Genomic DNA, 26,786 nt, shown 5'->3' on the forward strand with positions numbered 1-26,786 from the left:
CCAAGGTGCGACTCATTTTTCTTCCTTTAAACCTCTCCTTTGACCTCTTCCGACCTCTTTAATTCTATTTGAATTTCATTCTTGACTTCGATACAATTGATTTTGCCCTGCGCCACTGAGCGCGCCCACGATTCATCATGGGGCTTTCCAAAGAGAACCGGATGTTGATCCTGCTGGTCATTGATACGGCGTTCTTCCTGCTGGAGTTAATCACTGGTGGGTTATCCATGGACTTTGATCCAGCGCGACCAGGCCTTTCTGACAGTGTGCTTTCTAGGCTATGCGGTCCACTCTCTCGCCCTTGTTGCCGATTCCTTCCACATGGTACGCGAACCGCGATGCACGTTCCATAAATGGATTCTAACCTTACCCATAGCTGAATGATGTGTTATCACTGTGTGTCGGATTATGGGCCGTTAAAGTTGCAAACCGGGAGACGACCTCCAATACCTATACCTACGGCGTAAGTTGGCAATCTGTCCGAGCCTCGAGCTTATCTGACAAGCGGATCTCTGCGTACAGTGGCAACGAGCCGAGACTCTCGGTGCCTTGGTGAATGGTGTTTTCCTAGTTGCATTGTGCATGTCAATCTTCTTGGAAGCAATCCAGCGATTGGTGGAACCCCAGGAGGTGCAGAACCCGAAATTCGTGTGTATCGTTGGTTGCTTCGGACTTGCTTCCAACATCATCGGATTGGCCCTTTTCCACGACCACTCGCACGGCGGCCACGGCCACGGCCACGGTAACGACGAAGAGGATAACCACCAAGATCACGATCACGATCATATCGAGGATGCAGAGCATGGCTACAGCGATCATGAGGAGGCCGCAGTTGCTCCGCAAAGTAACGCCGCCCCCGAGAGCGCTACTCCAAATGCGCCCAGTCATTCTGTCACTGAGCCCACATCCCCACAATCCCGCCGCCGCGGCACCCCAACCCGAAGCTCGCGGAGATACAGCACCTCGACCGGACGCGTTTTCGTGAGCGCCGAGGATATTCCCGTGCTCCCCGAAAGACTGCGCCAAGGAATCATTGCCGCCAGTCAGTACCAAACCGAGCAAACGTCGGATTCGGATACCGGTCGCGAGGAAGACGAGATACCATCTGAGCGCTCCGGTCTTCTGCGTCACCGTGACCATGCCACTAATTACACCGACGAAGAGGGCGCACCCTTCAAAGTCCCAGACCACCACCGCCAAGATGAGGATGTCCACAAGTCTCACAACCACACTAAGCCAAAGTCCAAGGATGGAAAGAAGGGCCACAGTCACGATCTGAACATGCGTGGTGTGTTCCTCCACGTTATGGGAGACGCACTAGGCAATATCGGTGTGATCGTTTCCGCGCTAATCATCTGGTTGACCGACTACGAATGGCGCTTCTATGTTGACCCGGGCATTTCCCTGGTTATCACGCTAATCATTCTTGCCTCCGCTATCCCGCTGTGCAAGGCCGCTTCCCGTATACTGCTCCAGGCTGTGCCCCCTGGAATGCGCATCGACCACATCAAGGAGGATATCGGAAGACTCCCCGGTGTTATTGGCTCCCACCATTTGCACGTGTGGCAGCTCAGCGACACCAAGATTGTTGCCTCGATCCACCTCCAGGTCGATACCGAGATCAAGGGCGAAGGTTCTGAGAGATACATGCGCCTGGCCAGACAGGTGCGACGCTGTCTCCATGCCTACGGCATCCACTCTTCGACTATCCAGCCCGAGTTCGCACCCGAAAGCGACACCGAGGACAACCTGAGCCACCCCCATGCATCATCCTCCCGAGGCACCATTGAACACCAGCCTAGCCGCGCAGCTAGCGTCCGGGAAGGTGACAACGAAGCCTGCCTTCTGGAGTGCGATGAGAACTGCGCACGTGGAGGACAGTGCTGCCCTAAGCCTACTTAATTTGCTACCCACACAACCCCTTGTTTTACATGGATACCCATGGCCACCAAAACATTTCTACCCGACGGTTTCCCTATTCTGATACCCTATCAACACCACTCCGTTTATTTTGTGTTTTCTTTCATTCTACGCTTTCCTGTCAGAGTAATGATCTGTTAGCTCTCATCCTTTCGTGGTTTAGTCTCGGACTGCCGGTCCTCGCGGAATTAGGTCATTAGAATGATTGTATGTCATAGCAACATGCACTATGATCCTGTTTGTGTACGAGGACCCCTTGTACTGTTTGGTACTTGGAGCGCATTCATGTATTTCTATCTATTACTAATCAAACACTTCATCTTAACTTGAGATAGTATATTTTGTTGGAACCTACATTTTGTGGGTCCTTTTGCCCTGGTAAACCTGCATCGAAATGAATGCTAGTAAAACCAACCGGAAACAGGGATTTCTCATAATGAAAAACAGCGCGCTGCTCAAACAGCATCAAACCTGATTGCTTAAGGGTCCAGAGTGCTGGGCCCTCCTATATATCAAACAAACTTCATGATGGAGTTACCCGCAGTGCCTTTCATCGACCATATATGAAAAGACGACATCCGCACCTGGCCATTCAACAGATTCAACAGGCTTGCCAAATACATATACTGATATCCTTATTTTTATTACTTTGTCACTGAAATATACAACAAATCTCGAGCCCTGAGATAAAGTACTGTATATGGAGGGTTCTGTGTACTATTTGTAGATATAAATAGCATCACGTGATCAGACCCGGGGTGATCTGCACGTCTAGCCCGCAGCTTGAATTGTCACCCCTTGTTCTTCATGCATTGAGATTCTCTGCTTGACTCTTCCGCATTCGCTCTTTGCTTTCTTTTCTTTTCTCTGTCCTCTTCTTGTATGCTCGGAGCATGCCCTGTCATTCCTTTCGCTAGTTCAATATCAGCCCCGTCGTGTTTGGGGCCACCCTGTCACCTAGGCTCGCTGTCAAGCTAACCCAACATGACATACCCTTACCAACGCTCTGCGGGCGCCTCTCCCCTTCCCTCCTTCAACCAGAACTACACACCAAGTTCGCCAAGTATATCCAGTCGCGTGTGGCAGTTTGTTCCTCAAATTGCAAAACAATGGCTTTCGGAGGGATCTCTTAGCCGTGGAATCGGTAGACACCGAGGCAGTGAGGGGATCAAGATCACCGCAGTGCGAGCTCTGAAATCCATCTTGTCGATACCTACTGCCGTCATCTTACTGTGGATTTACTCTATATGGTGGGGCGAACGAAGAGTATTTGAGGATCACATCAACCGATGCCTTTGGAATAGTTGGGAAGAATGGGTAAGTGCTGTCGCAATCGCCTATACTATACGTGGTACTGACTGCTGCATTTTAGCCCCAAGATGCAACACCGCACCACATTGCCTTCATCTCGGACCCCCAGCTCGTCGATCCCCACACCTACCCTGGTCGGCCATGGCCTCTGTCAACATTGACTGTTAAATACACAGACCAATATATGCGCCGATCATTCTCCTTAATCCAAGATCACCTCGAGCCGGACTCGGTGCTGTTCCTTGGTGATCTTTTCGACGGTGGCAGAGAGTGGGCTACCGGTACCACCACCAGCCCTGAAGCCCGGTATAAGAATATCAAAGACAATTTCTGGAAGAAGGAATACCGCCGATTCATGAAGATCTTCCTAGATCCTTGGGAGAAAAGCAGTCCCGCACCGGTGGACGGACGAGGCCGCAAGTTGCTTGCGAGCTTACCTGGAAACCATGATCTCGGATTCGGAAATGGGATCCAAGAGCCTGTTCGTGATCGATTCCAGACCTACTTCGGACACAGCAACCGAGTAGATGTGATTGGAAATCATACATTCGTTTCGGTGGACACTGTCTCGCTGAGCGCAATGGACCAGCCTGATCCTTTGACAGGCAGCTCGCCGACAGCCGCAAGCGATGATACCTGGCCGGCTCGCCCGATTTGGAAAGATGCCGATGATTTCTTGGACAAGATGGCTATGCACAAAGCCAAGGCGGAGACAGAGGAACTTCGAATGCTGCAAAACCAAAGCGAGGGCCATCTGTTTGATTACCGTGTGGTCGACGCTGTTGACCCGGCAATGCACCACAAGCCCGAGCCGACGAGCCCTGGATTCCCCACGATCATCCTTACACATGTGCCTCTCTACCGCAAGCCTGCAACTCCTTGTGGGCCTCTACGCGAGCGCTATCCGCCAGCTTCGGACGAGGAGCTGGAAGAGGATGAGCCTAATGCTTTGAAGATTTCAGGTGGCTACCAGTACCAGAACGTTCTCACACAGACCGTGTCCAACGAATTGGTGTCTAAGTCAGGACCCAATGTAGTCCAGGTCTACTCCGGCGATGACCACGACTACTGTGAAGTCTCACACCGGGAATTCAATGGTTCTCCGAACGAGATCACTGTCAAAAGTATCTCCTGGGCAATGGGAGTCCGACACCCAGGCTTCGTGTTGACCAGTCTGTGGAACCCAATTGACCCCAAGACGGGCAAGCCCATCAAAGACGTATCGCCCACCATCCAAAACCACCTCTGCCTCCTCCCAGACCAACTGGGCATCTTCATTCACTACCTCACCATTCTCGGTTTCAGCGTCACCATCCTCTTCATCCGTGCCCTCTACCGGGCATTCTCCTCGCCGGAGCCATCATCAACCGGTGCACTCCTCCCACTCTCTGAACGCCGCCCACAGCATCACTCCCAAACCTCCGGCGCATCTAGTTCTACTTTGTCAGCGGGTGGCCTAGCCAGCCGCGGCGGAATGACAGCGTCTCGCTATCCTGGGACCAAGTCACCTGATTCCTACCGGGGTATTGACGAGGACATCATGTCCTCGAAAAACAAGACTTCATGGCGGCCCGCGTCAGCCACTGGGCCCCGCTCTAGTGCCTCTCTGGTTGTGCATGACCTGTACCACTCTACCAAGACTGTGGCGCAGGTAGTGTTGTTAGCGTATTTCATCCTGATCTGGCGCTGGTAGCCGGACCGCTCTTCAGCGAAAATAGACAATAATAGACTTGCATCTCCATCACATGGCGCTGCAGAATTTACTAGCTCCGATCTGATCCAGTTTGTAGTAACAGAATAGCGACACTAGGGCTAGAACAAGCACTAGAAAAAAACTAGAAGAAAAAAACTAGAGCTAGGGCAAGAGCTAGGCCCGTGGCCTCGTGACCAGACCCTGACCCGATCCAAAATTTCCCCCGGGCCGGCCCCAGACCTCGGACTTGCCATGTCTTACTCTTCCCCGGTCCATTTCGACTCTCTCGGAATCCTCCCGACGATTCTCCGAAACGGTCAGACCGCGGCATAGCTTCGGGTTGTGCGTCCAATCCCCATCACGGGAAAAATCCCGCACTCGCGTGTTAAACTCCCGCCAAGCCTCAACGCGGGCCGTTCAGGATTTGCAGGCTCTGTTTACTACAGTAGACCATGCAATATTTTCAGCATACAGTATTTCATTCTGGACACCAATGACCAACAAACTGAAACTAGTCTCAGCAGATAATTTCTACCAACCGAAAATCTCGTAACAGAAAAAATTCAATCCATGTGTGAAGTAGAGTGAAGTGGGACCAAAAACACGAATACAGTAGTCCAAACTTTCGCCCACATCAAGACAAGTCAAACTACGGTCCAGGGGAAATATCCAATTTCCATGTCCTCATTCTGGCTCCGGTGAGCAAAACTACATTCCCCCTCGTACTTTACCGGGGTACAACGTCATTCTGTTGGTTGACAACCTTGCCTGCGGGTCATCGATATCTCCCCTTCATTGGCTCTTCCTCTCTTCCCTCCAGACTCGGATCCCTTTTCTGTCTGGGGATACGTGGACCGTCTGGGGAGAAAATCTGGAGTTGGGAAATGAGTTACAGTTCTCCCATGTTCGATGTACAGTATGTCCCGCGTTTGTGTTGATCTTGTGGCGTTGGGTACATGCCTCTCCCATACATGTATTGGGCGTTTGTAATCGTTCTGTTTATCTGCTGCATTTGTTCTAGTACTCGTAGTTTCTAGTCAAATATAGAATCAGCCATTACAATCCAGATCCCTAAAGCAGCTGACAAGAAAAAAACCGGAAGAAAATTTCGGCGAGAAAATGGTCTGGGCCAGGTCCCGTTGCCCGATGCGGGACGCCGATCGGCACTCATGTGGCTCAATCCGAGATTCCGGTTCCGGCTGTCAACCACATTTTCCCCAGTATTTTCGCCGGGTCATATGTGTTTGCTTGGCTATTTCCGTATAGCCTTACAGCATACTGAACAAGAGTCTAACATTCTACAATATGTGGCTGATCCCAAGGCGGGATGCCTACAATAATACACCGGCGTCGGGTTCCAAAGGGGTTCTCGGCTCCGTCCGAGTTTATCTGCCCGCATGACCAATGGCTGGCCATGTGGCTGAGTCGCCCCACTCCAATCCTAGTCTCTATTGGCCCACCCGGGGTTTGGCAAACCCTAACCCCAGGCTCAAAACATCTAAAAAGAAAAGAAAACGAGGAAATTAAAAATAAACAGGAAATGAGACAGACCTGGAGTCCCCGCATATGCTTTCGGTTTGTCATTCGGCTTTCCCCGGGGTTCGGCCTGTGGCCATGTGTTGAGAGGATAAATAGATCGTGATCGTCCCTGCTTTTGGGCTTTACTGTCTTCTCATTCCACTTCACTTCCATCTATACATCTTCACTTGTCTCTGCTGTGCGGATTCTCATTCTATTTTCTCCACTCATATACTCTTGACTACTCGTCCTCACTCTACTTTCCTCTCTTCGACTTCTGATTTGATTATCTCAACTCGGTTTTCATCAATCGTCTCTATTTACAATGGGCTTCGCGCTGAAGAGGCCTGCTGAGGCCACGGGCTCTGCAGCCCCGGCAATCATTATTGGATTGTTCGTTGCTTTTGGTGGTGTTCTCTTTGGGTATGTCTCCTATCCTATACTCCTATTCTCAACCAGATGCTAACAATGCTTTAGATATGACACAGGTACCATCAGTGGTATCCTCGCCATGAAGTTCTGGCGTGAGATGTTCTCTACCGGTTACATCAACGAGAAGGATGGTCTTCCGGATGTCACCTCCTCCCAGTCCTCCATGATCGTCTCTCTCCTCTCTGCTGGTACATTCTTCGGTGCTCTCGGTGCCGCCCCTATTGCCGACAAGTTCGGTCGTCGCATGGGTATGGTCATCGAGAGCGTCGTCTTCGTCTTCGGTGTCATCCTTCAGACCGCCGCTACCTCCATCCCCCTCTTCGTCGCTGGTCGTTTCTTCGCCGGTCTGGGTGTCGGTCTCCTCTCTGCTACCATCCCCCTCTACCAGTCTGAGACCGCTCCTAAGTGGATCCGTGGTACAATCGTCGGTGCCTACCAGCTAGCCATCACATTCGGTCTCCTTCTCGCCGCCATCGTCAACAACGCCACCAAGGACCGCATGGACACAGGCTGCTACCGCATCCCCGTCGCCGTCCAGTTCGCCTGGGCCATCATCCTCGTCGTTGGAATGCTCATTCTCCCCGAAACCCCCGCTTCCTCATCAAACAAGACCGCCACGAAGAAGCCATCCGTGCACTCGCCCGCCTCCGCCGCATGGACATCAACGACCCAGCCCTAGTCGCTGAGCTCGCGGAGATCCAAGCAAACCACGAATTCGAACTCAGCCTCGGAAAGGCCTCCTACTTCGAGATCGTCAAGGGCTCCCTCGGCAAGCGTCTCGCTACCGGCTGCGCCGTCCAGGCCCTGCAGCAGCTCGCAGGTGTCAACTTCATCTTCTACTACGGCACGACCTTCTTCCAGAACTCCGGCATCCAGAACTCCTTCGTCATCACCCTCATCACGAACATCATCAATGTCGTCTCCACCTTCCCCGGTCTGTACATGGTCGAGAAGTGGGGCCGTCGTCCTTTGCTCATGTTCGGTGCTGTCGGCATGTGTGTCTCGCAGCTCATCGTCGCTATCGTCGGTACCGCTACCAACTCCGATGTCTCGAACAAGGTCCTCATCGCCTTCGTCTGCGTTTACATCTTCTTCTTCGCTAGCTCTTGGGGTCCCGTCGCTTGGGTCGTTACCGGTGAGCTGTACCCGCTCAAGGCCCGTGCCAAGTGTCTCTCTATCACTACTGCCACCAACTGGCTGCTCAACTGGGCTATTGCCTACGCCACCCCTTACATGGTGAACAGTGGTCCTGGCAACGCGAACCTCCAGTCTAAGGTTTTCTTCATCTGGGGTGGTTTCTGCTTTATCTGTGCTATCTTCGTTTACACTTGCATTTACGAGACTAAGGGTCTTTCCCTTGAGCAGGTTGATGAACTTTACGCCAAGGTTCCTGTTGCTTGGAAGTCGGTTGGCTTTGTTCCTTCCGTGAACTACACTGATGTTCGTGATGTTGCTGCTAACATGAAGAGTGGTGATCTTGCTCAGCTTGAGATTGATGCTGGTGAGAAGCGTGCTGGTGAGCATGCTACTCACCATGAGAGTGTCGGTGCTAAGGCTGATGTTTGATTGCATTTATTAATGGTTCATGGGATTTTGTATGATTTTCATTTTGTTTTCTTTGTGGATATTTGATCAACGGGTTGGATTGCATTTTTATTATGATATTCATGTTTGTGTTATAGCGGAATGCATTTACTATATTATATATCATCTTTCCCATTTAATTATCATCGTAGATTGGAACATGGCTTAAGGGGTACAAACATTGCTTTATACCCATGGCTCGTATAGACATGGAACGTTGATACTCAGTCCCTCGACTTGGCTTGAGCGGTCCAGTCGTTTTAGATCTTCAGAATACCTCAAGCTTTCAAGGGACGGGGAATGTTTGTCGACAATTATCATGGCATTAGCTGGATATGACCCACTGTGGGGAACTATTAAAATTTATATTGACGTATGAATCTCTATATCACACACGAAACTCCCATACAAACCTACCCCAGAGCTCTCTATAGTACTACCGTCACGGGAGTCACTAGGATTACCTAAATAAAATAGCACCGAAACGACCCCTTGAGCGTGAATTTTTGATTAATTACATATAGAATATGAGGACCTGTGAAAATGACGCCGAAAATGACCACTTTCGACGCTAGAAACGGCTTCCTACCGGTAACTTTGGCTGTCTAGCCGCCCCTTGACCGCCCACTGCCCCTTAACAGCACTATTCTGCACCTACCCAGCACTGTTAGTCATCCTCCGGTCCTGATGTTGACGCTCGACTAGCATAGTTGTTCCCCTCGTTTCTACTGGCGACCAAAACGACGCCGAAAATGGCTCCCCCTCTAGCTAAATCTAAGTCTCCTTCCTTTTCGCCTAGTCCGGTTAAGCGCCTATAAGATACTTCGTCTTCCCTCCCTTCTAGTGTCGTTATACCTCCTATTCTCTTATCCTCGTTGCCTACGCCTTAAGCCGACCTTAACGTTGTCGTTTCCTATACCACGAATTTTCTACCCTAGTCTTTGTATCTAACCTCCTCTAGAGCACCTACACCTATATATCCGGCTTAAACTAATAAGCACTAATACTAGACCGATTCTATTCTTTACGAGGAAACTCGAGCTAGACTAGAACATTTTCGTAGTCTTAGATAGCTCCCTCTAAACTTTAAGCTAAAGACCTTAGAAGGTATCGCTATCGTCGAACGTTATTAGCGAAAGTAAGTGCTCACTTAGCCGGGAAAATTCTTATAACTAAAAATAACACGGGAATAGATATTATATTTAATCGAACGAGGATTATATAGACTTTCTTCTTTTAGAGGATTAGACGATCTATATAAACTTTTTTTTAATTAGATATTCAATATATCACAAAAGAAACTACTTTAGTTATATAATAAATACTAGCGACGCCTTTATTAATACTTCGAGCTATTCGCCCGTCGCCGCGTCGGTAAGAATGCCTATTAATAGATACGACGAGTAAGTTATATCCTATCTATTCCTAAATAGAGTATGCTTACCTTAAAAAAGTTTCTCGAAGGTGTATTCCTAGCCGAGCGCAAAATTCCCCGACAAACAAAGGACAAAAATACTCTAGACATAGATGCTTTTAGTGTGATTTACCGGTATCACCAGGTCTATTCGAGATTCTTTCGTCACGGGAGCATAATTGTTTAGTTTACTATAGTCTAGCTCTAGTCCGCTATTATAGGCACGCGACCTAGCGTCTTTGTGTCAGGACCCCGACCTGCCAGGTGCCTGATGGATGCCTAAGGGTATACAGCGAGCCTTGGCCCTCGCACTGCGAGGGTAACTGATCGCATGCATGGGCCAGGATGGCCGTGCATGTCGCTAAACGCATTAGCTAATCGCACCATGTATTTATTGTGCTCGCTGGTCCTCGCATGGAGGGGCAGCAATTAGTCTCTTAATACACCTGCACATACATTCGCCGATAGACTCTACTTCCCGAACTCATACTGCTACTATAGGACCTCGCAGGGTTCTAACACTTTGTTTGTTAGTATAAGCGTATCATTAAGCTTATCTTATCTTGATCTAAGCTTATTATCAAAAGGCTTAATACCTATTACCCCTAGAAGGTCTATTAATATAGCCTTCGATAATATATTCTAGAAGGTCTATTAATGGTTTAAACCTAATAACCTTCCTATGATCCGAAGACTATAAGTCTTCTGATCAATGATTATTACATTAATGATCTTCTGACCTATAATTTGTAATACCTTATAGAACTACGCAATTCTACGCCGTTCTATTAGGTAAGAAGGTCAGCTATATATAGGACCTCGAGGAAGGGTCCCCTAGGATCTACCTTTCCTAACGATATATAGGCTCCCTCGAACGGTCTTAGATTATAAGAAAATCTGTGGTTTCTTCTATGATAGAGATAATCAGAGGACCCCCGTCTTCGGGAGAAATTCAGAGTTCGCGGAAACCGTAGTTTTTCCTACGATAAATAGAATCAGACGATCTTTTGGTTCATGAGACACTAAGGGGCGCGTCAACCGCCCAATCAATTTGTTCATTACTGTATTGTGCGGCCTATGTATGGCCGGGTCTTATAGAATCACCCGAACCACGACGGATACCATGACTTTTCGTAACCTCTGTACGATACTTCGTAGTGGTGTATACACGTGACTTTGCTGACTTATAGATTGATTGGCTATTAATAGCGAGTTTGTGGTATCTAGCCTCGCTTCTCTAGATAATTGGGAGATAACAAGCTAGGCCACGGATCCTTTCTCCTATAGAATATAATACTATAGCCAACGATGTAGAGAAGTGAATCTGACAAATGAATACAACCACTTCGAGGGGTACGGTATAAGTTCCCGCGTAAAGCTAATGGATCAGAGAAACCAATGTATGATTGGGGATTAGGTACTCTGGTATTCCTTCTCCACATTGGAGTAGCATGGCTACATTCACTTCATCATAAGCTCGTGCTTGGTGCAGCGACATCTCTGCTCGCATCCTAAGGAACAAAATCAACTCACAGAAACTTCTGGAGCATTAACTGTCGTAGTCGCAGTTGTATAGTACAAGTCGTATTTACCAGAGGGGCGCCGTTTCCGGCAACCCCCCACGTTGGGTTTAGCGCCCGTCCCGTGCCGCCCTATTCTAGTTTAGCGTCACCCCATCGGGTATGGTGTCTCGCGCTATCCCCCAACGGGAACTGCCCCCAGTCGCCGCCCTCGGGAGCCCTCGTCAACTATATAGTCTAGACGGTGCGTCGCTCGACCACCTCTCTCTCCTTTCCCACGGCCGTACGTTCTCCTCAGCTCGCGAGCGCGGACATCACTGCTCCGGCCCCCCTGCATTTCGGAAATGACCGTTCCCACAAGGAGTGCTTCGCCCCCTTCGCTCCCCACTCGTGCCACTGCGAAGTCGCTGGCATCCACCGACTGATTCGACATCCGCCGCGTGAGACGCTGATCTTTCATGGATGGAGGCATGCAACATGGCTCGCGAGGTGTTTTCGCCTGCCTAAATTGGCCACCCCCAAATGGTCTCCTGGCCATTGGGAGCTGCCTATTTCAGCCCGGTTCAAACCTCTTGAAGCAATCTTTCCCATTTGGGGAAACGCATACAGCCCATATCTCATTTCCGGGGCGGGACTATGACCTCTCGATAGGCATGTGGTGTTGTTATCTGCTCGGCGCAGCGTAACCACCAATGACAAAAATGCCTCTTGCGTCCCCGGGTACCCATCATCCGGTGTGGGCCTGAAGGCGCTCCATTGATTCCCAACGGATGATGACTTGTGAGAAGGCTCGAGCGGGCTACGTGATGATCTGTCGAAATGGCCGCGGAATTAACCCAATGGTGGGACAATTATGGGGTCACACTCGTAACTGTAACCGGACGATGCATCGCTTGCAGGGGACTGCGCTGGTTTTGGAACCGAGATATTGCGGATTACGGCTCTGCGAGGCTGACGTGGAACTGCTCGCCATAGTTCACGGAAAAGTTAGAGGGATCAATCTAGGGAATTGGTCACGAAGGCGTCCGCATGTCCGAACAGTCCGATGGAGCCGCGGAGAATTGGTGTGCTTGTGCATGAGATGGCAGCCATGGTAATTGGCCATGGTCTTTGAGCGAGCCAGATTCCGACAATGGAACTATCCCTTTACTTGTGGGTCCAATTTCTTATGGATCCCAATGTAGCTTAGGAGATTGGTAGCTGAACGAGGATGCTGGCATGTACAACCTCCGAGTGGTGATACGGCGATGCGGCGATGCGGCGGAGCTACTTGGCGTTGCCTAAAGAAGTGATTTCAGATACTATATAAGCCGTCCGCACTCCTTTCCCATTTCCCTGATCACTTCTCATTTACCGTCTGTTGATTTGGCCGCCATGCATATCAGTCTTGACAACATTAGCTTCTACTCTCCTCGCTCTCCTACAAAGCCCGCCTCGCGTGCGCTCCCTGCTTCCTGTTGGAGGGCCTATAATGCCTCCGTGGCTCCTCAACCCCTTCCCCGTGCCCTCCCGCCGAGACCGTATTTTCAAGAAGCGACCTTCAGCTCAACATCCGGTGCCAGCACTGATGTCTCTCTGGAATCGCGAGATACCATGGCGGAAAATTTGGATTCACGTGCAGGCAGTGAATTTGATATCGAAATAGAGAGAGCTGTGACACAGAGCATCCAGGAAACGCACGAGACAGACTTGGACCTCCACCTCGACTCAGGGCTCCGAAACGAATGTCGCACTGACGTGTCTGAAAGCGATCACACATACTTAATAACTGGTATGTCGGAATCAATTGCTGAACCGCGATAAAGCTAATATCATCCACCAGATCATCCGGACCGATGCCCTTTGGGAGAGTCTCTTGGTGACTTAGATACGGCTTTGATCCCGGCAGAACCTCAGTTGCATCATGCAGGTAAGCGCGACTATTATCTTTCTGTTCTCCTTATCTTGCTAACTTATACAAGAACCGCCCATTGCCTCAACCGTTGCCCCAGCCGACCTGCTACGATGGCGCCGAGATAGTATCTCGTCGCTAGGCATTTATGATGAGGCTGACAAGAGCCCTGGCCCGCCCGAAGTCAACTTGACTTGCCCGCGTGTCTTGCCATCACCTCCAACAGATGTACCAGCACGGCCTAGCATTGAAACCATTATCCAAGATGAATCCGTCGTAGATGACACCACATCCGGGTTAGAAAACTATGGAGATCAGACGGGTATTACAAGAAATGGGGTGACAACACAAATTGTCCAGGTCAATGAACCCTCAATCAGCGAGGCTGTCTCGGATAAGGAAGTAAGAGGCAGACTCACCGAGAGTCAAACGCGTGACTTTCCCCGTCTTAGACCTCAAACTCGCTCGATCAACCGATCGCAAGCCACGCTGGCAAACTCTCCATCCCTTTGTCCGCGACGAAAGGCAAAATCCGTGCAGCGAGAGCGATTTCCTGCCGTTTCCGTTGTCATCCCTGTCCGTCGAAACGATAAAGTGGTTGCAAGTGCCAAGAAGAACTCTCTAACCAGAATACGACGGTGTAGTCGCTCGAGCGATAGCGACAACGACAGTGACAACCTCGAGAAAGATCGGGTAACACGGATGTCGATGAACAAATATTCACCGTCGTCCGGTGGACCTAATTCCAAGGCAAGGGGGCGCCCACTGAAAACGTCGAAGAGGGCAAAGGGAAGCGTCTTAGCTCCGAGCAATGATATCGTCGGAAAATACCCTAATCAATCCCGAACCCCCTCAGGTGGTAGTTTGGCTGTCTCACTGGATAAAACACAAGAGATTTTCGGTCGCGGAGTTCTCCGTATCCAAACTCACGGTCCTGGACAAGCCTACTTCATGACGTTCCTTCCAGAGGTTTCTCATCACCCCTCTATGCCGTCACCGTCTGAAATGCCTCCTGAACAGTCTTCACAACAGTCTTCACGCTCTGAAGATTTTTCTCAGAACACATCCCCGCGACAGATGGGACGCCGAAAACGCCATAAGCGAAATATATCTACAGCCTGTGAAGATGGAGACGGGCGGGCGACCAAGCTGCCACGACACTCGCCATCTCGTGATGGCCGCAACGAAGCCCAGCGAAAGTGCAGGAGGCGCTTGCGGTGGTCTTCAAAAGAGGTGGATTTTTTGAAGGAGTTAAGAAGAGACGAGCAACGACCATGGTCGGAGGTGACGAGCTTATTTTTGGACCGATATCCAGGAAGAAGTCCTGCTGCGATCCAAGTATACTGGAGTACGTCTGGGCATCGAGAAGGCAAGACTAAGAGCGCGCCAACTATCGTCTAAAGCAAAGCATATACTTCAACCGTCTCCAGTACATACAGCTAGAAATTACATTCTGGGGAATAGCTCCAATGTGGGACATATCCATACCAGCTATAGACTGTGGAAGAGCCTTCGCTAATGGTCTGATAGAGAATTCCACGTATTGCCCTAGGACCCTCTTCTATAAGCATATATAACCATATATTTTGAAACTTGGAAGCGATGATAGTCCAAGTGTACCTATATCGATCGCTACGCATAATTTAACGAGAAGCTGGCTGCCAAACGTCTTGCCTATCGGATAGTACGTTATATTACATGAGGAGACTTGGCTACTAAAAGGCGATCGGAAATTCACGCGCCTGAGAATATAACAGAGCCAGAAGGGGACTAAATGGAAGCCCAGTGCCTTAACTGGTATTGGGGCACCGTCATATTGGGGCACCGTCTCCAAGGGCATTTTTCTTTCCACCGTGAGATTAAGGAGTGGAGAAATCGGTGTATCCCATTCTCATAATCCTGCCTTTAACAAGTCGAATGTTTGGAGGGATGTGAGGGAGCGTAATAATTTGGCTATCCATGTTGCCGTCTGATTCCATAGAGTCCGTCTGCGATATGTCTGCTGAAAGGCTGTAAAGTGAGAAGACAATATCAAAAGTTTCGCACTTTTTAGGAAAGGCTCACTATGACAGTCTTCAATTGAACTGATTTTTGGCGCTCCTCCCTTCTCCGTTGGCTTTGGACTGTAAACTGGTGAAGGCTGTCTGAGGCTAGATGCACATTTGATATTTTCCGGCTCATATACCGCAGGCTCAGTCAGTGTATAAGGGCTGACAGCATTTGGGATCGTTTGCTCTAGGTTCTCGTCTATTTTCTGTTCGATTTTCGGTCCCCAAAATGCCTGCATGAAGTTTGGTAGAAGCAATCGAAGCGAGATAGAAGAAAAGCACTCCATGGGGCCGATTTGTCAAACAGATCCAAATAATATAGACGAGTATGTGGTAACAGCATCAATATATAGGTTTCAAACCTGGCTGGTGCTATTTTATTCAAACCAAGAGGATACAAGGGGACCTATTTATACTGTCCAAGATGGTTATTGATCGCACCTTGTCATTGAATAAAGTAAGTACCAGAACCTCTCACCGGTGGTGATGATATGCTTGTCGCAGTCTAGGTGCATGGTCTTCGGAATCGTCTCATACAAAAAAGAGTATGGCCGAGAAGGGTGTTAAGCGTATGGGTGTCTGGGTCTCAGATATGGCTGATCGGCGAAGCCGGGAATTAGATGGCTATCAATGTTCCGGGCAAGAAGCTATATGTGGCTGCCAGGTGGTCATTCAAACATACGTCAGCCTGGAGCGTCAACCTTTTGCGTACTAGGGTCGAGTATGGGGATGATCGGTGAAATTGCGGAGTTGAATGGCTATCAATTACCCTTGAGAAGGTGCTACGTTAGTGGTTTTCATGCTATCACCAAGATACCCGAGAAGCCCGTGCAAAGGCCTATCTAGCAGCCTTCAAGGCGCAAAGCGAGGCTCACTGGAATCAAAATAGTGATTCTCGTTTCATCGAAGGATTCTCTGGAGGCTGTACACTTGTGGGGAAGACATCGAAATGTATAAATCAGATTATCGATTGTCGACAAAGCTAATACTATGTAATACGGAAGAACACCAATATCCTCGCTAACACATGTTACCTAGGGCAGATTGTATAAGGATGATATCCCGTACGCGTTCCGGAAGGGATACATAGTTCAAGATAGGTCGAGCATTGAGCCGCGAAGCAGCCATTTTGATCGAGAATGCCCTGCAATGTTAGCTGATTTCGGATGTATGAGGGGACAGTCTTTGTGCTTACAGAAAAGAAGGGCTTCTTGATATACCCTGGTTTCTGCTTGATAAATCACTACGTTAGTCATTAAGCCTATGAAAAATTGATAGACGACACACTCATATATGACAAGCTTCAGCCCTCCAATGCGCGGATCATTCTGGATATTACGGATAACCAGCGGATCCTGCAATATAGCAGGAATGAAAAAACCTAGGGGAGTGAGTGACTCTTCTCGAAACTCCACCCCAGTCGTAGTCTCTTCGTCTCTTACGCTTTCGTCAGATAAATAGGTTATGGCGCTAGTGGGGTGAGACTCACAGTGGTATGCCTTCTAGAGAATATTCCTGCCAACAAATAAAGAAAGCACGGCTTAGGTCGGCCATTGGGACGTTAGAAAGGAGGTTAAATTCTGGATTAACATCGACAATTCCAATGTTGAAGAATGAAGGTGAGGACATTCTGGCAAGTCTGTTGTGTGTTGAGAGATTTGCTATAGTTCAGGGCTCGAGGAAGAGGCCTTATAGAGTAAATGAAAATAGAGTTGTTTGGGGAAAATATAGGTGCAGAGCGAGGATAACTATATATATTCAAGCTGTCGGTGGACGACAGGCCCAGGCAACCCCGCGATATTCATGGTGATTGAAATTGATTATTTTTCCCTCAAAACTTTTATGTACAATACCCGCTGACAGAATAGGTCGTTGATTATTTTCGCGCTTCACCCGTGATAACCAGCCGCTGGATTGCAAACTGGTAGAGGCCTTTTCAGGGTTTAGTATTTTCCGGCTCATTTACAGCAGGTTCAGTCAGCCAATAGGGGCTGGCAACAATCGGGGTCGTTCGCTCTAGGTCGTCATTTCTTTTCTTTTTTTGCTCGATTTTGGTCCCAAAAATGCTTGCACGTAGCTTGATAGAAGCAGCCGAAGCGAGATAGAAGACTAGCATTCCATGTTGTCTCATATAGACGAGTATATAATAGCACCATCAATGGAGAGGTTTCGAATTTAAGCTGGTGCTTCTTCGTTCGACCTAGGAGGCTATAAAAGGACATATCTCAACTGTGCAAGGTGGCCATCAATTGCGCCTGGTCATAACAATAGATCTAGCCATGGTGAGTACCCGACCCTCTCTCTGGTGACGATGATATGCTCACGTCAGAAGCCCGCCCCGATTCCCGTCCAAATCCTGCATGGGCCGGCAAAAATCGCTTTGGAGGCAATGATCTCCTTGGGAATTGCGTCTCCATCACGTGGTGAATATATTACCCGCTCTCAGTTATGGTACTGTCCTGATGCTAGCGCTGATGACTTGGCATTTTGATGCTTCATCTTCTAAAGCATCACAGGACCTGATTGATTTCCTGAGATGTCCTTACAACAGTGAAGTGAAGAGAATACTGGAGGGTCGATATCGAAGCAGAATGCGTGAAACGGGCTCTCCAAACTTCGACTTTTTGCTTGTCCTGAATTGAGTTCCATCTAGTGATCGGTGCAAGTACGAAGCAGCAAGTGCGAAACATGGAATGAATTAAATCTGCTATGCTCAACAGTAACCGAGATTCCTGAAGCGATTACAAATATCTTCAAGACGTCCCTCGTACCAGTCCTTTAGAACGTTGTGGATCTCATATCCGAGAACTTTTGCAAGGTTGCACCTTTTTGCATATTCCTGCAGGTATTTGGAATGCAGGTACTGGTAACAAAGAGCTCTCTTTGAGCCGAGATCCTCTGCAGGTTGTTGCAAAATAATCGGATCGTCGCTGCTTAGAGGGACAAATTGTGTAATCCCATACTTCCCCAAGACCCGTGGAATACCAGCCTTAAGCACCGCAAGATCCACTAGGAATGCTTCCTTCGTGATGCCATGGGCTTGATGCTGACCGCTAAGCTCTCGAAGAGCAATGGCATCAAAAACCACATCGTTGAGACCGTTTCTTTTGATGTCTTCCATAATTTGAAGCCCATTAGGAGAAAACCAAACCCGCACGGTCTTGTTTGGTTAGAGTTTAATGTCAAAGGGGAGTAAATGGTAACGCACGTGCAAATGAGTCGGCTCTGTGTCTCTGGCAGAAACACCAAAGCCTGAATCAGCAGAAATGGTAGGCTGCTCCTTCGGCATATCCGTTTCCAAAAGATCAATCAACGAATCTCGGTTGGGGTCTGGACCTCCGAACAGAACTGTCTCGCGCGGGTTTCTTGGAGAGAAGAGCCGGGTCATACAATCTGAAAGTAAACAACGAAGTTCCGGCATGCTCAAGCAGACCATATTCTCAGACATGGAATCTTACCATAGGTAGAAATAGATATCGGGCTGCGTTTGAAGCGACTGTCTCTTTTAATATGATGTACCACATGTTTGACTAGATTGCAGCGGAGATACTGGTTTGGAAGTATCCATTTTGCGGACCATTACGGTAAGCGTTCAGCGATGTCAATAAAACGTTGTTGAACCTTTCTTCTTCTTTTGGTAAAAAAAGGGGGTCCCAGATCAATTAGAAACAAATCTTCTTTGACCATGCAAACGTAGCTATTACTGCTATTGAAGGTCTGGGGTATCTATCGGGACCTGTTGTTCTTAAGAAAATACGGGTCACTCATATCGATGTACACTGTATTACTTTAAGCTTTGACGACGAGTGGGCTCAAAAAAGCTCCAGCGCGTTCCTGCTGTGGTCTGGTGGAGTGGGCGCAGTCGTGCACGGACAAACTTCTCACCTTGCTGAACCCCCGGGCCATAACATAAGCCGAAAAGGGCTCTCTAGGCTTCTGTTTCCGAGAGATAATGTGGGCTACAGCTGCCCACCGAAAGCCAATAACGTACTGGAGAAATACTCCCATGTAATTAATTTCCCAAACACAACTAGTTCAATACTGGCGGAATGAGGTCTTGTCAATGATCAGGGATCGCATGAGGTTCTATTGGCTTTCCTATCAAGTGTGCACTGCTCGCTTCTCTTGATCATAATATTGGCCGTAAGCAGACAGTGACCAACCAAATCGCTTTAGGAATACTGGGACCCCTTTGTATTTGCTGCAGTGATGGTCTTGCTGCCGAAAAAGTGGGGCTGTCGTCCAGTATTTACTTGAACGAAAAGCCTGTGCAGCAGCACATAATTTCAGTCCAACAATTCCTCGTGTACTGGTATATATCTAATTCACCGCCGAGCCACGTCAAAGATGACGGCGCCTAGAGCTGCAATTAGACATGTTCTTTGACAGTGTAGCGGCTGGCCCACTGTGGGGCGGCCGCTACTAGAGCAGCGGCCGTGCGCCGTCAAGGGTGGTAGGGTTTATGAAATGTTCGTAGATCCAACATGTGGACAACTTGCTCAGTCGTGAATGAGCGCTAAAGCCTCCCAGAAAAGTCTATAAATACGCCTGAATCCTCGATTTTTCTTTTCACCACCATCCTCGAAATCAGCAGTCAAGGAGAACAACATTTCCCTAGCACTCTCAATATCCAACGTCTAGACTTCATCTCAAAGCTGAAATTACGCCCAGTATCAGAGTGAGTTTATCATCACTAGGCGGAATCGCTTAAGCTGATATGAATGAATATCAGAGACATCATGTGTCAGGAACTCATTGAGACAATCGAGCACCTATGCAGGCATAGAATTGATTCTCCCCCAAGGGTCACGGCGCTTAATGGCTGCAACAATTGCGGCATCATCAAGAAGACAGAGCATTTCGGAAAGACAACCAAAAGGGATCCATGCCCCGACTGTATCGCCAATGGCACTTATGTGAAAATAAATGGAATTTGGAAGAAGGCATAGCGGATTCATGAGATCTCAGTCATGATAGGAATTGGTCCGTGTTTCATTGCCTGTGTTATGGAATTATTCTCCAAGAGAATCTCAATTCTTGTTACTTGATCTAAACTGCATCGGCTACATCGTTGCTTTATTTAAAACGAGAATCAATCTCCAGTAATGGGAAGAAACCTCCTGGTAACTTTTGTTGCTCGTAGGCAAGTAATTAGTTATTGACTTACTTATCTATCTATAAATTTATTTAATACTCAGACTTTTCATCTGGATTCTTTGCAGCCCCTCCTCAATGTATTCTAGTCAACAGTACTTCGGAATATACAAGATCCCAAACAGGAAATCCTAGAAGACGACAGTATCCCAGTCGCTGGTATGTTTCACGACAGTGCTTCAGGCTGTGGTATTCCGGTCGACAGCATAGTGCTCGCAGTATAGGACAGGTGGAGAAACAAGGAGGTGAGGGTGACGGGTGGACGAGGCTCAACCACGACAATTATTTCGCTCGGGTCTTCTTCTTAATCAGATCTTGACTTCACTGGTAGAAGGACGCGAAAATAACTGTCATAGAGTACTAGTCCCCAGCACCACGTAGATGTGTCTGCCTGTCGCAGTTTACTCAGTATTTAGTTGAACCAATCAAATTTGATTATATCATCGCGCCCCTTACTTCCATTCCACTTCCCTCTTTCCTTTTCACTCTCTCCTTTTCCCTCTTCAAATACAGAAATTTGCTTCTATCCCTTCTTCTTGAAATTCTGCTGCTCACTCTTCACGTCATATTCTTCAACCATGGATATCCAACGCCAGTTTCCTAGTGTGCACTGGATCTGGGGCGGAGGTATATCTTTCGTTTACGAAGTTCACCCTCGCATCGTCGTCAAAGTCCCGAAGTCTGGAGAATTTGAAAGAGAACAATTCCATAAAGAGGTCGAGATATACCGAATATTCTCTCAAAACCCACCTTGCCCCTCTATTGTGCAATGTTTTCTCTTTTCAGGTAGTGGCATCTTCCTTGAGTACATGAGAGGTGCGGCCCCTATTGGTAGTTAACAGATCGTCTACTAATCTACCTCCTAGACATGTCGCTTTCTTCTAGGATACAGAAAAATCATACTCGGGACCAGCAAACCATGGTGGTTACTGCAGTGGAAAAGTTAGAACCTCTTCCCCTCCGAAAAGAATGGATGAACGATCTCGCTCAAGCCGTCGCTTTCTTGGAATCCCTCAATCTTGCGCATGGTGATTTACGACCTGAAAATGTCCTACTTGACCGCAACCGGCTGAAGCTATCCGATTTTGATAGTACGGCAAAAATTGGAGCCAACTACGAAGCTTGCATGGCTCCGTATGGCAGAATACTCAATAGCAATGAGTTAGACCAAGGAGAATGTGGAACTTTTGGCTTTCTTGGCCCTCGGACAGAACAGTTCGCTCTTGGTTCCATTTATTATTTAATAAACTACGGTTTTGAAGTCTATGGAGATCGATGTCTCGCCAAAGATCCCTACGAGCATGGTCCTAGAGTCGTGGAGTTACTACAGAGTATGGAGTTTCCCAATCTGGATGGCAATCCTCTGATTGACGACATCATCGACAAATGTTGGCATAACAAATACGTCACGGTCTCAGAACTAGCCGCGCACACGAACATGCTTTTGAACGAAAGAATTGATGCGACGGAGAGTAACCGAGGTAGAAGGAAGGAAAGCAATGAAGTGGCGACCCTCGTGGAAACACAGTTCATGGGACGATGGTGTGATATCATAGGTCGCATAATCCATGGGATATGTTATGGCTTCGGAGCCTGGTGGAGGTCGTTATTACAGCTTTTCAACAGCGAGCTAACAAAGGCCGAGCGTTCTAATGGTGGCAATCGTGATGACGTGGATCACAACCGCCTGGGAGAGGAATTTATTTCGAAAAAGGAATTTTGTCAGGACCTGGAGAAACGCGGACTGCTTCATGTCCTTTCTTTAGGCGAGCCGGAGCAAATCGGATTCACTTTCGATTGGTATAGGCATAGTCTTTGAATAATTATACAAACTCCATAGAAATTTCCCTCTATTGCTAGAAATTAATTACCATTGCTCTTCTACGGATGCGGACTGCATTGAAGTACAGTACCCTTTTTTGGGTATGTCAACCACTTGTCTTCGCAATTCGGCAATTGTGTCCTGCATCATTAGCCGTAGGTCTAGGTGTGAAAGAGCCGGAAGGATGATATGATGGTTTGGACTTGCAATACGGGAGACACGGAGTTGTTTACGTTGGAGCCCCGATTTCTAACAAATATAATAATATTGGCTCGGAGTCTCTCCATGCCGTGGAATCGAGTCTTCCTTTTTCGTCTTATGGTCGATAGAAGATAGAAGAAAATGAGATCTATTTTCGGGAACAAGAATCGAGTGTAGAAATTCTCGCGTCGTATAGGCTTGAAACGGTTTTCCTAGAATACCCCATTCCTAAGACCCTGCGGTCGCATTTCCTGGATCATTTGTCTCCCGAAGGGATCTCCACCATGATACGCACAAAATCCTGTTGAACTTCAATGTAATCGCTCTACCGAACAGACTTACAGTATCTATTTACACCTATGAGGCTGAGCCAACCTAAAAGCCCAAAGAAGAGCATCGGGAATGCCACGTGAGTTATATGCCCAACTTAGCTCCGGTCACATGACTTATATGCCCAACATTCCTCCACTGCCACTGTACCCCTCCATGCCCCTCCATTAACAGTCTTACTCCCATAACAACAAACACGGTAAGTAGTAGCCCCGAAATTCCCACATCAGGTTTTTCTGCTACCACAGCTAACGAGTTTGCACCGTATAAAGTCCTGTCAAAGAGGCCGACGAGTTTTCCTGGGGGTGCGATTGCTTTGCTCTGCGAGATGAGCCAACCACTCTCTCCTGCGACCGAGATCATCCGTCAACAAATAAAGGGCGAGATCGCCCAGGCAGTGCTGAAACAAAAGACGCCCCAGGATACTAGAGGGACATTCTATGAAGAGGATCAAAATGGAAACAGAGCATATGGAGGACCATTGCTTGAAGAGAAGGTGCCACGGCTAGTGAAGGGAATGGGACTAGGAGAGGTCTGTGGGGCGAAGATTTTCAAGTACTGCTATGCTGCATCTACTTACTGTTTATTAGGGATTGACTTGGAGCCTGGCATATTTCTCACAGCCGAGGCCTATCATCAACAAATTCTCGCGCATGTGGCTTGTACCCTTGTCCGACAACGCAAAGATCACACCTGGTGGGCCTTTGAAGGAAGAGTTCTGTACTTTTATCACTGACGAGCCTGTATTGGGTTCGGCCTCTACTGTCATATTCATAGCGCCGGAATAAAATAAGAACTGCTGGACTAGGCCATGCCCAGGTCCACCTTTCTTATGCACAATCACTAGCCTCTAGCAATCGGCCGACCGAACGTAAAACTTGGCACAAAATGAAAAGCCAGGAGCTATCAAGGGTTTTCAGTAAATCAATATGCTTATGCAATGAATGAGCCCGATACTGACGTCATAAATTGCCAGTAGTCGTAGGGAAGCTGCGTCGCGGGGGATCGCTTGAGGTCGGGTCTGATAGCTCGTGAGACCGCGGTATAGGATATCTGAACTGCCAGTGATCGTAGGGAAGTTGCGTCCCGAGTGGGTCGCAGGTTGGGCCTGGCAGCTCCTGAGACTGCGGGATGGGATGTCTGAACTGCCAGTGATCGTAAGGGAGTTGCGTCTGGAGGGGATCGCTTAAAGTTGCGTCTGACAGCTTCTGAGACTGCGGGATGGGATGTCTGAACTGCCAGTGATCGTAAGGGAGTTGCGTCTGGAGGGGATCGCTTAAAGTTGCGTCTGACAGCTCCTGAGACTGCGGGATGGGATGTCTGAACTGCCAGTGATCGTAAGGGAGTTGCGTCTGGAGGGGATCGCTTAAGGTCGGGTCTGACAACTCGTGATATTGCGGGATAGGATGTCTGAACTGCCAGTGGTCGTAGGGAAGCTGCATTGAATGCACCTCATCTGACAGCGGACTCCGAGGCTCAATATGACCGTTCTGTGTTTCTGGAGGTGCAGAGCTATCCGCATTCGAACCAGGAATGCTACCAATTGTATTTCTTCGCAAGTCTTGTTGGTTCAAGGATGCCGTCGATGAAACTGGAGAGGATTGATAGAGCAGCGTTGAGCGCGTTGGATTCGAACCCCACCTGAGCCCCTGAGCTGGACTTAGCATGCTTGCAAGGTTTAAAGACTCTGGATCACGAAGTCGTACATTAGTTTTCCTGCTATTTCCATCATCCAGTGCTAATATATGCCATGACGGCTGATCTGTGTGGTGTTTAAGTGCCTTTCTTGCAAAAACTTCGAAGGAACATACCTGTCAGTAACTGAGAACCCTGGCCGCTTTCAAGCGTGATAGACTCAACACATTCCCAAAGTTTTTTAAACATCACGTGGGCGAGGTCGCTTAATTCCTGTCGAAAGGAGACGTTTGATATACCTCTGTCACGTAGGTCTTGAATCCATTGTGACCTTTTGGGCCCATCCTCATGGAGTAGCCTTAAACTGCAATATCTTTCAACGCGAGAAAATCATTATCGGGTTTCTGCACTTACTATTCTTTTCCAACATCTCCTGGCAAGTAGAATAAAACCCCAAGATACCGGTACCCATCATCAGAACTATCATCAATGTCACGGCACAGGTTATCGATCTTGCTTCCTTCCTTTGACCATTGCGTAATGTTCTCCTTGATATCATCTTGATCATGGCCCACTAACGAAGATTCTAAAATGATGTTGGCGAGGATTTCCGAACTGTGTGAATGAAGCCTTTCTAGACCTAATTTATGTTTCAGCTTGGAAAAGAGAACCTTCAGGAACCGCGATCGAATCAAGTCATTGTCTATGCGATGCTCGCAGTGTAACAGACTTCGATAAAAGAAGCTCAGAGCAGGCGCCTCAAAGTCGGCAATTGTCTCATCGGCATTGAGGAAGAAATCAGATGGATTTTTCGCCCAACGGGAAATATTACTTGAGATGGAACTGGAAAGGCAAATTTGAGCTTTTGTGGCATTTCTTCTTTTGCGAGGCGGGCGGGGTTGTGATGATTTCAAACGCTTCGCGGGCTTTCTTGCTGTGTTGCCGTTGGTGATGCGAGTATCGTGAGACAAAGGATTCCCAACGATGATTCTTCGAGCATCTTCGGGAATGTATGTCCACGAAGACTTGAGGAGTTGAATCGTCTAAGTTCCCTCAGCCAATTGCCCGGGATGACCACACAGCAGACGCGTGACTCACCTCTGTATCCCGCAAGATCACATCTATCCGAGTGGAGCCTTGCGTTTCTGCCTCGTAGCAGATATTTTGCAGCTTCTGAAGGAGAATCTTACTTTCTACAAGACCCATCTTCTAGGACTTGTCTGGCGGTTAAGGTGAGTAATGCACGGTAAGTGAAAGGATCGAGGGAGAAACGGGCGGCTGGTCAGGTAAGAGAGAACAACCATGTGACTTCATGTAATGATCCCTGTCGTTGCATTAGCGTCTACAGCCATTGGGGGTTTGCAGTTGAGCAGTAGAACCAGTATCTTGGCTTTATCAATATATCAAGTGTATATTGAATCTTTGTCAAACACACATATACGCAAACTGCGCTTTAACGCGTATGATCGAAACGAGAGGCCGAGAGGTTGGCCAAGTCTGACTGAGCTATCAGTTAAACACACGGAATGTAGCTAGCGCAAAATTAAACCACAATCCCTAGCCAATCGTTTGCAGTGCTACCGGTAGTACGCCATAAAGTGACCGATTAGCAAAGTTCTGGCGTGATTGTGTACAGATTCCAAGATACGAATGCTTCGGTTCGTGCGGTTAGCGCGCTGGCCGCTGGCCGGAAGCACGAGAGGAACTCGGAACTCTTTTATTGCCTGGCTCTAAGCCACTTGACTTTCGTAGTCCTATTGTTTATTCAGAACTCGTAGGGTCCAGTCATCCGTGGTAGAGTGGCCTCACATTTACTAGAGCTAGCATTCGAAAATTACCCCGTTGGCGCAGTCGAAAGTCATTCGAGGCTGTGTGCAGACGCCAAGAGACTGACTGCTTGAGATGGGGGCTCAAGTTCAGCTTGGAGGGGTCAGTGCGGCGGTCGCGCCAGCCCGAAGGACTCACCCGGTTCTCACCCTGATTCTCGCCCTATCTATAGCGCACTCACCCTTCTCACTCCCCGGCCGAGAGATATAGATATACTCCGCAGGCATGTAGAGAGAAAAAGGAAGATTACTGTTCAAGGCACCTGGTAAGCCAGACGCTGAGGTGAAATTCACGGATCAAATGGGACAAATCACGGAGGAATAAACCTCCCACCTAGCACTTCGAAGGCTTTCATGCTAGGCGAATCGTAGAATCTATTTTTACATTATTCTGACTAGGATGACCGGGAAACGAAGATCGAGCCATGGAAGACGAGCAAAGAGTAGGAATGGGATCATATTGAAACATGTACTTCAGCGGCTAATA

The 26,786-nt window shown here is 48.3% G+C and overlaps 13 protein-coding genes across 13 annotated transcripts; 8 read left to right on the plus strand and 5 right to left on the minus strand.

Annotated features, from left to right (window-relative positions):
- Positions 1-137: 137 nt before the first annotated feature.
- N7446_004961 (cation diffusion facilitator family transporter) lies at positions 138-1,902 on the plus strand (the record flags this gene model as incomplete). The annotated part of the gene is made up of 4 exons (XM_058513709.1): positions 138-216; positions 278-324; positions 377-463; positions 523-1,902. The coding sequence occupies 4 exons, from the start codon at positions 138-140 to the stop codon at positions 1,900-1,902; spliced, it is 1,593 nt and encodes a 530-aa protein (XP_058375038.1).
- A 1,002-nt stretch (positions 1,903-2,904) lies between these two features.
- On the plus strand, positions 2,905-4,924 carry N7446_004962 (putative manganese ion homeostasis (Fr); the record flags this gene model as incomplete). Its single annotated transcript, XM_058513710.1, has 2 exons — positions 2,905-3,237; positions 3,293-4,924. 2 exons carry the CDS (start codon positions 2,905-2,907, stop codon positions 4,922-4,924), a joined length of 1,965 nt encoding a protein of 654 aa, XP_058375039.1.
- Positions 4,925-6,767: 1,843 nt separating this feature from the next.
- N7446_004963 (sugar porter family MFS transporter) lies at positions 6,768-8,440 on the plus strand (the record flags this gene model as incomplete). The annotated part of the gene is made up of 3 exons (XM_058513711.1): positions 6,768-6,865; positions 6,920-7,552; positions 7,600-8,440. 3 exons carry the CDS (start codon positions 6,768-6,770, stop codon positions 8,438-8,440), a joined length of 1,572 nt encoding a protein of 523 aa, XP_058375040.1.
- A 3,127-nt stretch (positions 8,441-11,567) lies between these two features.
- N7446_004964 (uncharacterized protein) lies at positions 11,568-11,852 on the minus strand (the record flags this gene model as incomplete). Its single annotated transcript, XM_058513712.1, has 1 exon — positions 11,568-11,852. The coding sequence occupies one exon, from the start codon at positions 11,850-11,852 to the stop codon at positions 11,568-11,570; it is 285 nt and encodes a 94-aa protein (XP_058375041.1).
- A 914-nt stretch (positions 11,853-12,766) lies between these two features.
- Positions 12,767-14,684, plus strand: N7446_004965 (uncharacterized protein; the record flags this gene model as incomplete). The annotated part of the gene is made up of 3 exons (XM_058513713.1): positions 12,767-13,163; positions 13,215-13,301; positions 13,354-14,684. 3 exons carry the CDS (start codon positions 12,767-12,769, stop codon positions 14,682-14,684), a joined length of 1,815 nt encoding a protein of 604 aa, XP_058375042.1.
- Positions 14,685-15,755: 1,071 nt separating this feature from the next.
- N7446_004966 (uncharacterized protein) lies at positions 15,756-16,046 on the plus strand (the record flags this gene model as incomplete). The annotated part of the gene is made up of 2 exons (XM_058513714.1): positions 15,756-15,788; positions 15,876-16,046. The coding sequence occupies 2 exons, from the start codon at positions 15,756-15,758 to the stop codon at positions 16,044-16,046; spliced, it is 204 nt and encodes a 67-aa protein (XP_058375043.1).
- A 315-nt stretch (positions 16,047-16,361) lies between these two features.
- N7446_004967 (uncharacterized protein) lies at positions 16,362-16,960 on the minus strand (the record flags this gene model as incomplete). Its single annotated transcript, XM_058513715.1, has 3 exons — positions 16,362-16,559; positions 16,612-16,768; positions 16,821-16,960. 3 exons carry the CDS (start codon positions 16,958-16,960, stop codon positions 16,362-16,364), a joined length of 495 nt encoding a protein of 164 aa, XP_058375044.1.
- Positions 16,961-17,647: 687 nt separating this feature from the next.
- N7446_004968 (uncharacterized protein) lies at positions 17,648-17,973 on the plus strand (the record flags this gene model as incomplete). Its single annotated transcript, XM_058513716.1, has 2 exons — positions 17,648-17,754; positions 17,778-17,973. The coding sequence occupies 2 exons, from the start codon at positions 17,648-17,650 to the stop codon at positions 17,971-17,973; spliced, it is 303 nt and encodes a 100-aa protein (XP_058375045.1).
- Positions 17,974-18,044: 71 nt separating this feature from the next.
- On the minus strand, positions 18,045-18,719 carry N7446_004969 (uncharacterized protein; the record flags this gene model as incomplete). The annotated part of the gene is made up of 2 exons (XM_058513717.1): positions 18,045-18,491; positions 18,540-18,719. The coding sequence occupies 2 exons, from the start codon at positions 18,717-18,719 to the stop codon at positions 18,045-18,047; spliced, it is 627 nt and encodes a 208-aa protein (XP_058375046.1).
- Positions 18,720-21,063: 2,344 nt separating this feature from the next.
- N7446_004970 (uncharacterized protein) lies at positions 21,064-22,304 on the plus strand (the record flags this gene model as incomplete). The annotated part of the gene is made up of 2 exons (XM_058513718.1): positions 21,064-21,301; positions 21,328-22,304. The coding sequence occupies 2 exons, from the start codon at positions 21,064-21,066 to the stop codon at positions 22,302-22,304; spliced, it is 1,215 nt and encodes a 404-aa protein (XP_058375047.1).
- An 862-nt stretch (positions 22,305-23,166) lies between these two features.
- On the plus strand, positions 23,167-23,574 carry N7446_004971 (uncharacterized protein; the record flags this gene model as incomplete). Its single annotated transcript, XM_058513719.1, has 1 exon — positions 23,167-23,574. One exon carries the CDS (start codon positions 23,167-23,169, stop codon positions 23,572-23,574), a length of 408 nt encoding a protein of 135 aa, XP_058375048.1.
- A 226-nt stretch (positions 23,575-23,800) lies between these two features.
- N7446_004972 (uncharacterized protein) lies at positions 23,801-24,505 on the minus strand (the record flags this gene model as incomplete). The annotated part of the gene is made up of 1 exon (XM_058513720.1): positions 23,801-24,505. One exon carries the CDS (start codon positions 24,503-24,505, stop codon positions 23,801-23,803), a length of 705 nt encoding a protein of 234 aa, XP_058375049.1.
- Positions 24,506-24,886: 381 nt separating this feature from the next.
- N7446_004973 (uncharacterized protein) lies at positions 24,887-25,679 on the minus strand (the record flags this gene model as incomplete). Its single annotated transcript, XM_058513721.1, has 2 exons — positions 24,887-25,516; positions 25,572-25,679. The coding sequence occupies 2 exons, from the start codon at positions 25,677-25,679 to the stop codon at positions 24,887-24,889; spliced, it is 738 nt and encodes a 245-aa protein (XP_058375050.1).
- Between the last annotated feature and the right edge of the window lie 1,107 nt (positions 25,680-26,786).

The sequence above is a fragment of the Penicillium canescens genome, assembly GCF_028828765.1.
Source record: "Penicillium canescens strain IBT 15451 chromosome Unknown utg000003l_segment0_segment0, whole genome shotgun sequence".
NCBI classification, from domain to species: domain Eukaryota; kingdom Fungi; phylum Ascomycota; class Eurotiomycetes; order Eurotiales; family Aspergillaceae; genus Penicillium; species Penicillium canescens.